This window comes from Alnus glutinosa, chromosome 12 (genome assembly GCF_958979055.1).
Source record: "Alnus glutinosa chromosome 12, dhAlnGlut1.1, whole genome shotgun sequence".
Classification (NCBI taxonomy): Eukaryota; Viridiplantae; Streptophyta; class Magnoliopsida; order Fagales; family Betulaceae; genus Alnus; species Alnus glutinosa.
Window position 1 is genome coordinate 7,476,765 of NC_084897.1, and position 11,179 is coordinate 7,487,943.

Below are 11,179 nucleotides of genomic sequence, written 5' to 3' on the forward strand. Positions count from 1 at the left end.
AATTGTTATAACGTTACTAAGTTTAGTAGCGTGCTAATTTCTGCACGTTAGTAATTTTTGGTTTTTTTGTGATGGGAGATGAATAAGAGATACGTAAGAGAATGAAACCAAATATTTCTCATATATATATATATATATATAGAGAGAGAGAGAGAGAGAGAGAGAGAGAGAGATGTTAAACAACATTTTGCTGTACATTCCTAGTCCTTCTCTTTTGTAAATTCATCATTAGATTTGTAGAACTCTATGGGTGGGTAGGTTCTACAAATCCAATTGTAGATATGCAAATCTGTTATACGGAGATGTACAACGAATTTTCAGCGGCATAATTTCTATCATTTTTCTATTTTTGTTTTTTTAAATAAATAAAAAACAATGATGTGTAAGAAATTGAGGGTGTGTTTGATAAACTGTGAGTTTTTTTTTTTTTTTTTTAAATAGTGTAAAAAAAAAGTGATTAATGTGATATCAAGTAGAAAGAAGTTTTGAATTTTTGTACGGAAAAATGAAAAAAAAAAAAAAAAAAATTGTTAAAAAGTCATTAATGTGATATAAAAAATTAAATGATTTATTTTTTGAAGTTGTGGGGTGGAGTGTTTCATTTTTTATAAATTTGGAAGAGATCGAGGAAAAGGTCAAGAGTGCCCTCAATTTCATGTTTTTGGCCTTTGGATGATCGATCCCATGCACCTATTAGCGGGAATCTCTTGGGAAGTCGTTTCTGTCCGCTTGCTTCCCTCTATATGGTTTTAAATGCTCCCCCCTGTCGCTACCTTACTCTCCACAGCAAAACACAAACATCATGGCCCAATATCTATCTAACCTTCTCCTGCATCCCCCTCCTACACTTCCCGGCCTTCCAACCCGATCTTCCTTGTCCCTCGAGGGTAAGTTCTTCACCTTTAGCCTATTATATGCTCCGCTTAACGTTTATTGTCTCAATCCCATCTCTCTCTCTCTCTCTAATATATATATATATATATATATATATATGAACCTAGCTATAAGTAGATGATATTTATAGCATGTTCAAAGATAAAACATGAACTGGGCGTTTTGAAAAAGGTTTATAATTTATATTAGTTTCTGAGTACGAATTGATGAATACCCATATCATTTTTTTTAAGTACTCCGATCAGATCTTTCTCTTGGAATATTGTTTCGTTTGATTGCTGAGAAAAAAGGTAAGAAAATATCGTAAAAGCTGGAGAGCTTGATTTTTTTTCTTTTGGCTGGCTGCAGTTAAAGGTCGGGAGTCAAAAAGTGTGTAATTATGGTTTTAGAAAGGCAAAAAAATGCAATTACAGTCAAATTTGTAATGAGATAGCTGGTTTAGGTTCACGAATTCATTGCATAGAAATACGTACAGTCCTAAGAAACTGCGTTCTGCAGTAGTTTTATTTATTACTGATCAGCTTTTCACTTGTGTATATATATTATTTCTTTTATTAATTCTTGAATTTCTTTTGAAGAATAATGGTGTGGATAAGCTTTTTCCATTCTCTTTCAAAATAATTAATTAACCAAATTGTTTCTCAATGGCAGCATCGTATATTTCACTACCAAGAGGGCTGCATTTTGTATATATATATGCTCAGCAAAATGTTTTTTCTTTCTTTTTCTTTTTTTTCTTGGCATAGTTTTCATTTTTAGGTAGTATATATATAATTAATTAACAAAATTATTCAAGCAATTGATTGATTGCATCGCTATCATATTTGTAGGTGTCTGGTCATTCGGGGCTAAAGACAAACGAGTTAACTCTGAAAATTCTCGCTTTGGATATTGCAGCGCTATATCCAAGCCTCGCATTCAAGGTATATATATATATATATATGCTTATCCAGAATGTATTTTTATAATTTATATAAATGAATTATTATTTGTTCAATACACAGATGTGTTTCAAAATGGCCTGCCAGTCTTAAAGTGGCATGAGATTGTGGAGGATGACATAGAGAGGGAAGCTCTGAAGGTGCTTTCAAAACTACTCTCAACTTTTTCTTTTGTTTTGGTTTTTTTTTTTTTTTTTTTTTTTTTTTTTGGGGATTTTTCCAACCCTTTGACATATGAACTGTTTGTGTTTGGATCTTCTGCTTTTTTTTTTCTTTTTTTTTTGCTTTAAGCAATTAAAGGTTTCCACATCAAATCATATAAAGGAACGTGTCGAGTCCATCAAATCGATGTTGGGCTCCATGGAAGATGGAGAAATAACCATTTCAGCTTATGACACAGCATGGGTTGCTCTGGTTGAAGATATTCATGGAAGTGGTCTTCCCCAGTTCCCATCCAGCCTTGAGTGGATTGCCGACAATCAGCTCCCCGATGGTTCATGGGGCGATAGTGAAATCTTTTTTGGTTATGATCGGATAATCAACACCCTAGCATGCGTTATTGCATTAAAATCGTGGAATATTCATCCTGAAAAGTACGAAAAAGGTATGTGCATGCATATATTAATTAATTAAAATAAAAAAGTCTCTTTCAAGTTAATTAATCAATCAATATTCTAACCCATATCAGTTTTGTCATCGTAATACATATATATAGGAATTTCGTTTCTGAAAGAAAAAATATGTAAGCTTGAATATGAGAACGCTGAGCACATGCCCATTGGCTTTGAAGTTGCTTTCCCTTCGCTACTGGAAATAGCTCGAAGTTTAAACATTGAAGTACTGGATGATTCCCCTGCCTTGCAAGAGATATATGCAAAGAGAAACATAAAGCTAACAAGGTAGTATCCGATGGAGCTCAGACTTGACCCCCGGCCCGGCCCGGCCATGATTATGTTTGCTACTTTTTATAAATGAAATTAGTTAATTTATAGGGTGGGGGGTGGAAATTAAATTAAATTAAAAATAAAAAATGTTGTGAAAAAAAAAAGTTGTCTTTTTACATGTGTATATATGTAATGATGATAGTGTGTGTGTATGGGGATAGGATACCAAGGGACATAATGCACAAAGTGCCCACAACACTACTCCATAGCTTGGAAGGGATGCCAGGCCTGGACTGGGAAAAGCTTGCTAAACTTCAGTCCCAAGATGGGTCATTCTTATTCTCTCCATCATCCACTGCCTTTGCACTCATGCAAACCAAAGACGAAAACTGCCTCACATATTTAAATAATGCGGTCCAGAGGTTTCATGGTGGAGGTAAAGTACCTTTTTACCCACCCTTTACAGGGAAATTAATGTTACTTTCACTTTCCATATGTATGTGCTTGCTTTCTAATCCTCTTTGATTAATTTCTTGCCTTCCTTCCTTGTGCTTTTAATTTAAATTAGTCCCCAACGTGTACCCGGTGGACTTGTTCGAACACATGTGGGCTGCGGATCGTTTGCACCGCCTAGGAATCTCTAGATACTTTCAGCCTGAGATTAATGAATGCGTTAATTATGTTTACAGGTATATATACATAATTGTTATTAAAAAAATCAAAATCTATTATTAATTAATGGATCGGAGGTATTAAAAAATTCAGATATTGGACTGATGAGGGGATTTGCTGGGCGAGAAACTCCAAGGTTTATGATGTTGATGATACGGCCATGGGATTCAGGCTACTAAGATTGCATGGACATAAGGTTTCAGCTGGTATAATAATTAATTAGCTTAATTCATGTTACTATTATTTACTTATTTTTCAGATTCCAGTATATATATATATATAGTGATTAATTATATTGATGTTTTGTATGTAACAGATGTGTTTCAGAACTTTAGGAAAGGAGACGAGTTCTTCTGCTTTGCCGGGCAGTCGACACAAGCTGTGACCGGAATGTTTAACCTGTACAGGGCTTCTCAGGTGGTCTTTCCCGGAGAGAAGATCCTCGAGGATGCAAAGCAGTTCGCGTTCAACTTCTTAAGAGAAAAACAAGCTGCTAATGAACTCTTTGACAAATGGATCATAATGAAGGACTTGCCTAGTGAGGTATATATATAGATATATATATCGATGCCTTCAAATTCAGGAAAGTATATATATATATATATATATATATATATATATATATCTAACAACAAACAATATTATACTAATAGGTAGGCTATGCACTGGAACTCCCCTGGTTTGCAAGCTTACCTCGTGTGGAGACCAGATTCTACATAGAGCAGTATGGCGGCGAAGATGATGTTTGGATTGGCAAGACCCTTTACAGGTACTTCTCTCCTTAATTTCCTAAGTATCACGTGATCACTTTAAATCTTAACCAATTAAGAACAGAAAAATATCTTGTTCGACATGAACTAAAGTTCACGTAATCGGCCCTCAAACTACCCCCTAATTTCTTAATGTAATTTTAAACTTTTAATATGGACAATATCGATCCCTCCAAAATAAAAATTATATATATATATATATATATATATATATATATATATATATATATATATATATATATATATATATATATATATATATATATCAATATTTTCATTAATGACAAAAATATCCTTCATAAAATAATAATAATAATAATAATTAAAAAAAATAAAACTAAATTAAAAAAATTAAAAAAGAAATACATAAAAATTAAGGGTGGCCAAATTTAAAAATTATAAAAAAAAAAAAAAAAAATTTCCTAAAAGAATTTTTAAATAAAAATTTTGGTTTTTTTTTTTTTAAAAAAACATATATATTTTTTTTTTTGAATTTATAGGGGTATTTTTGTTTTATTGAAAAAATGTTAAGGTTAATTTTATATTTTTGCCGATCTTTGAGGTACATTAACAATATTTTAATAGTTTCAGATAGACATTGTTTCAATTAAAAATTTGAATGAAACATTATTAATTGAGCGATAATATGAAGAGTATTCTATTTTTCCAAATAATTTGTAAACAACTTTCGGTAAAAACTGTACTATATATTCTAGAACTGCATGACTCATATCCTTTTAATAATGCATAGATAATGGGTTTTTACTTTAGGACTTTAACTAGTATACGTGTACGTTCTAGAAATATACACACTTCTACAAATTAATTAAGCAAGGAAACGACTTGTACGTATGTACGAATAGCCATTTGTAGTTGTAGCTGACTTTTTGTTTGTTTGCATACTAGGGTACATGTATATAGCTAGGGATAGAATATGGTTATTTATACAGTACGAATGTCCCACATTCTCCTGAGTATAAAAATTATGACGTGCTTATATGTATGTATATTCATATCCGATCTTCTTAATACAACATGTTTTGAAGTTGCGATGGTCATGAACATATCAGAACTTCGCATTTAAGCGGATAGTAATATCAAAATGCCAAAACAAATAATATTGTATCGTTGAAATGGATCGTTATAATAATCTTCCTATATGACGACGCACATAATTAACTAACAAAAAGTTTCTAGTTTAAATATATATTTGAATTATCATGATGATGAATGTAAATTACCTCAGGATGCCCTATGTGAACAATAAAACATATCTGGAGCTAGCAAAACTAGACTACAACAATTGCCAAGCCTCGCATGGGATGGAGTGGGAGAGAATTCAAAAGTAAGTAGCAATTGAAATCTCATTAATTATTATGTGTACGTATATATATATTTGGGTGGTCTTTAATTGCCATGATCGATCTTCGATCATGCAGGTGGTACTCAGACTGTAATCTTGGGGACTTTGGATTAAGTAGAAGGACCCTTCTCTTTGCTTATTTTTTGGCAGCAGCCAGTATTTTCGAACCGGAAAGGTCCAACGAACGACTTGCATGGGTTAAAACGACAGCCTTGGTCGAGGCAATCACGTCTTACTTTGATGAGGAGGAAACGAGGAGAGCCTTTCTGCATGAATTCAGAAGCAACTCTGATCCACGGGACTCCATAAACAGAAGGTACGTAGGCAATCACGTCTGCTTTGTTGTTTTCGTTGTTTCCTATAATCATATATAATACTGTCATGCATGCACACGGACGACATAAACTCCAGGTGGCCGGCATTCATATATTTTCTCAAATTTGTTTTTTCCTTCAATTTTTCTTTCGTCGCGGTTGGTATTTACTATTTAGGTCTCTGTCTTTTATACATTTTTTATTCATTTGTTTTATAAATTTATGCATTGTCTTTTGCCTTTTGGAGTACATCCATCATTTGGGCTAGCTAGCTCATCAGTAGGCTAGCTAGGTACTCTTTCTTTCAAAGAAACAGTACTCAACAGAATAATCCACTGATATCTAGTAAGAACAATCCAACAAGGGCATGCATATATATCAAAGGGATAAGCAGCCCAGCATACGAAAATTTAGAAAGTCCAAAATGCATTAATGGTGGTAAGTGTCTGCCATACGTACCCTTGTGGACTTACAGTCATTGAAAAGTCATATTCATATGCATGGAAAGTTGGAAAGTCCAAAAATGCATTAATTTCTAAGTGTTTGCTATGGCCCTAAAGTCATTGAAAAGTCATATTCATGTGATTTCTCTTTCTGTTTGAAGAAGGTCAAATACGAACAAGGCAGAGCTGGGACGACTCCTCGGGACCTTGCTTCAAACCCTTAACCATCTCTCTTTGGAGGCCCTGGTTGCGCACGGTCAAGATATCGGCCGCCATTTACGACAAGCGGTGAGTTAACCTTACTCCAAAACATTTTTTTTTTTTTCTTTCATGTTTATACTTTTAAAGTTCGTACATTTAATAATGTACATAATTTTACATTGTTTAAATTTTTTAAAAAACATGTTAATATTAATTTCATATCCACTACATACAGTTAGTTGTATTAACTTTAAATCATAACTATAAAATGAAGACTATTCATTTTATTGAAATAGAGAGAATTCTGTAATAATTAATACATTTATACACAAATGATAATTAATTATATATGTTTTCATATGAGTTTTACTAAAAGTATTATAGCTCTTAGGGGCAAAATTAAAATTTTAGGTGAGAGGCAAAACTTAAAGTGACCCGTTACTATTTCAACTCTTGTTCCACTTTTATTCAACATTCTTTCAAAATAATCATGGGATCTGTTTTTCTAAATCTAAATCATATATATATATATATATATATATATATATATATATATATTCAAATATTGATTTTTTTATTTTTTATTTTTTAAAAAAGGTTATTAAAGTTGGAAATAAATTAAAGAAATAGCGTTTCTGAAACTTGAAAGAAGCTTTCTTGGGAGGTAAAACATTAGTTTTAGACAATCTAAATACATGCAAGAATCTATATAACTTTCGAGGAAATTTTAAAGTTTTGAGATTTGTCTCTTACAACTTTTATTACAAGTCTTTTACAAAATGACATGACAGTACGTCTATGTGACAATTTTTATTACAAGTCTTTTACAAACTGACAAGACAGTACGTCCATGTGACACTTATTATATATGTATGTCAAGTACTAAATAATAAAATTTTTACCAACCAAATTTTGTTGATTAATTCTTTGTTTCCATCTATGTTATTTTATGTGGCACCCACTCATGTAGATCGACCGTGACATGAGTTTTGAAAGGATTTCATTATATTCTACTAAACAAAAATTCAATGGGAAATATTCGCAGTTCCATATTCCATCAACAACGTCAGCTAATTTTGTCAATTACCCCAATATTCATTATTCGTACAATCTAAGAAATAAAGTAATTGTAATATTTTTAATTAATTTGGTGGCTTTTTTGTTTTTTGTTATTAAAAATATTGTATATAGTGGGAAAAGTGGCTGCTGAAGTGGCATAGTGAAGGCGATAGGCACAAAGGAGAGGCAGAGTTGCTGGTGGATATGATAAATTTCACTGCAGGCCGCTCGGTTCGGAAGGAGATATTGTCCCATCCTCAATATCAGCGACTATACGAACAAATCAACAGATTATACTATCAACTTTGTTTTTACCAAAAGCACAAGGTTAGTGAGGGAGACGACAAAAGCCTTTTTTATTTATTTATTTATTATTATTATTATTTTATCATTATGGCTGCAATGCATGCTCTTCTGTCACCGTTTTCAATTGATTTTATATTCCTCTGCTCTGGCCAAGAAGCACGCCGTAAAAAGCAGAGTTTGAGTACAAAAGCAATTCCCTGTCACATTTCTCTGTCACATCTAAGCTTCATGTTATTTTAATAAGGATATATCGGTTGTTTTTTTTACTTGTTATTATGATTAACATATTTTTCGTTTTTTTATTTTTTTTATAATGTAGACAAATTTAAGTAATAACGTATTGGGCAAACACCAACCAATATCAAGATAACAAATTTAAGTAATAACGTTTGATTTTTTGTTTTTTTTTAATTATTTTTTTTCTCGGGCATTTCACTACAAACCAACAGATAAAATTTGAAGTACAAAAGCAATTCCCTCCATAAATTTGTCTCTGAATACCCAATCCATAATTATGAAAATATTAATTAAATAATATTTTATTTTTGATTTTTTATTAATTTAAATTTTTAGAATAAATAGTAATTTAATATGGTATTAGAACAAATGTTTTGAGTTCGAATATTATCACCGTCATTTACCTCTCATTTAAATTAAATATTCAACATGTTAAGCTTCACTTATTTAAAAGAAACTTTGAGCCTATACGTAAGGGTGAATATTATAATATTAATTAAATAATTAAATTTACTATTTCACATCAACTTAAGCTTTTGAAATAAGTGGTTGTTACAAAATTATGGTGAAGTTTTATTAACCCTAAATTATTCTTGAAATTTGACTTTGTAAGTCATATTTTACATGCTTGCGGCATTTTTTTGAAGATAGTGCTGATACAATATTTTTAACTATTTATTCTCAAGTGCTCATTCTCTAACGTGGCAGTGTTATTTAATGATAATTTTCACTATCACGTCAAATGGTGAGCACTTGAGAGTATGTGTAGCATTTCTCTTTTGTAAAAGACATAGCTGTTTGGTTAGGCTCAAAAAGAGACCAATGGTTAAAAAACTTTAGCTTGAATAGAGGGTAAAGTAACTGAACCTGACTCAATTGCATCAATAGCTTCACTAAATGCATGCAACTTTCATTTGCATGGTTCATAAACCTCTTTCAAAGCGATTAGGTTCTTTTCTGACACTTTAATCTTCTAAATCTAGCAGGAATATAATCATGGCAGTCACTCTTCATATCCTGACAGCATCACAAGCCCCGACATAGAATCCAACATGCAAGAACTTGTGCAGTTGGTACTTCAGAACTCCTCAGATGATATTGATTCTGATATCAAGCAAACATTTCTTGCAATAGCAAAAAGTTTTTATTATGCAGCCTATTGTGATCAAGGGACTATCAACTTCCACATTGCCAAAGTACTGTTTGAAAGAGTAGTATGAATTGTCTTTGTAAATGATGTGATTTGTGAATTAAGCACATTCTTCTCCATCAATACATGGGATTAAAAAGTAAAAATAGAAGTGATTCAATCTTTGTCCAAGTGCCCAAAAAAATAGATCGATTATGTTCAAATTAATAGCTACTTATTTGTAAAAGTGAAATTCATAATTACATTAATATAGCACAAGTAGAAGAAGAATAAGCAGAGAAGGAAAGAGCCAGGCAAAAAACACAAAAGTAACCAGTTGACAGAAAGAATGGCTGCACCATCCAAATCTATCTACCATACACCTGTGACAAACGAAATGAAAATATTACCCAAAGTGAAAATTTTATCCGAGAAGATCAGTGCTTTTAAATTTGAGAAGTATAAATGGAGTCGAAAAATCATTGCTTTTTAATTTGAAAATGATACAGTATATGCAACATCAGAAACTAAATCTACCAAACATGCTTAAATACTACTATTTTGATTCTGTACTTAAGAAGTATTTTAGTCCAGAAGTAGCCAAGACATAATTCAGAAGACAAATATTCCAACCAAAGAATTAGATAAAGTGGTGTGCAAGATTTTAGATAGTGGATGAAAATGGTAAACCAAAATTTGTAGTTTTGTGAAGAATATGCAACTCTTTTGAGCTAGTTGACATATTTGTCTCCTTCTTAAGTGTAAGCAAAATCAAAAAATGGCAGACAAGTATCACGTACAAACACGTGACATAGTTGGTGCTTTGGTCTTTAACATGAAGTGGAAGTTCACCAAATCCCACATAAAAGATTTGTTGAGATAAGAAATAAAGAGAGAGAGAGAGAGTGAAACCCTGACTACACCTACTAACTAGTCCCATCTGCATAAAGCTAGGAACCAACTCTTATAATGTTTTGACTGGTGCCTATGACCTACCATGATTTAGCCAGCCGACCAATTCAATGCCACTTCCAAGAACGGAGACTCAGAACTAGCTAGTAAAGGCAAAGAGATTGAGGGCAAAACTAGGGAGAAGTACAATTACAGGAATAGCAGAATGCAAAATAGAATTTCAATCTCTCACTTTTCTGCCAGATTTAGACTGACAAACATAACTGTAAAACGTTCATACGGCAAGTCATTTCCATCCAAATCTCACTCTGGTTTGCAGCTTCAACACGGTAGATAGTTTGTTTGTTTCACAACTTGCAATCTAGAAAGGAAAAAGGACTGAGGAGGGAAGACAAAAAGGCAAGAGAATGAATAAGCGTGGCCACAACCAAAAAAATATAAGAGGAAGAAGCACACAAAGATTAGACTCTTTTTTGATCTTTTAAATTATATACCTTGCAGTGCAAGTTACATTCATGAAAATCAACAAAAAAAATTAGGGAATGAAAAAACACGACCATTTAGAGCCAACTGGAACAGGGCATTTTGCTCTGTGCATGGCTGGATCCTTATAAAACGAACAAAACTAGGTATAAGGAACATGGTGGTAGTTTTGGATCAGCTGAAGTGATAAAGGGGTAGTGTAACTTATGCTCTATCACATGGCAAAATAAACCCTAAGAAAAAAGAAAGAACGCTACACATATTCCCAAATGTTTGTTGAATGCTTGTATTTTCGTTTGTTATTTCATTCAATAGTGATTTTTTGAGAATGAACACTTGGAGAATATAGAGTAGTCAAAAACTTAGGTCCATCCGGCAATCTAGGACCACTTGGAAATTATTCAACTGGTAGGGAAACCTCCAAGTCACAAACACCTCCATCTGGCTGCCATGTTGTACTTGTATGCTACACAAAAGCAGGCCTATACCCATTAACCCAAATAAAACAAAACAGAGACAGAGGGAGAGACAGAGAGAGAGAGAGAGGGAGAGGATATGGTTGGCATCATTA

At 32.6% G+C, this 11,179-nt stretch overlaps 1 protein-coding gene across 6 annotated transcripts; it reads left to right on the forward strand.

Moving 5' to 3' along the window:
- The first annotated feature begins 736 nt into the window (after positions 1 to 736).
- Positions 737 to 9,679, forward strand: LOC133852767 ((-)-kolavenyl diphosphate synthase TPS28, chloroplastic). Of its 6 annotated transcripts, none has more exons than XM_062289516.1 (15): positions 737 to 887; positions 1,725 to 1,817; positions 1,899 to 1,975; positions 2,127 to 2,439; positions 2,551 to 2,734; positions 2,941 to 3,155; positions 3,288 to 3,408; positions 3,485 to 3,597; positions 3,708 to 3,934; positions 4,045 to 4,160; positions 5,408 to 5,506; positions 5,601 to 5,840; positions 6,446 to 6,569; positions 7,674 to 7,868; positions 9,068 to 9,679. In XM_062289516.1, the coding sequence occupies exons 1-15, from the start codon at positions 803 to 805 to the stop codon at positions 9,302 to 9,304; spliced, it is 2,439 nt and encodes an 812-aa protein (XP_062145500.1). In that variant the 5' UTR covers positions 737 to 802; the 3' UTR covers positions 9,305 to 9,679. The 6 variants fall into 6 exon arrangements, with proteins under 6 accessions (XP_062145500.1, XP_062145499.1, XP_062145501.1 ...); XM_062289515.1 differs by having other exon boundaries at positions 738 to 887; positions 6,443 to 6,569; XM_062289517.1 differs by having other exon boundaries at positions 738 to 887; positions 6,443 to 6,569; positions 9,071 to 9,679.
- The last annotated feature ends 1,500 nt before the right edge of the window (positions 9,680 to 11,179 follow it).

Bases quoted from the DNA above. Each gene is read 5' to 3' on its own strand.
- LOC133852767 (XM_062289515.1), top strand. From the start codon at position 803: ATGGCCCAATATCTATCTAACCTTCTCCTGCATCCCCCTCCTACACTT. The intron at 1,818-1,898 runs GTATATATATAT...TTCAATACACAG, and splicing joins ATCCAAGCCTCGCATTCAAG to ATGTGTTTCAAAATGGCCTG. The intron at 4,161-5,407 runs GTACTTCTCTCC...AAATTACCTCAG, and splicing joins ATTGGCAAGACCCTTTACAG to GATGCCCTATGTGAACAATA.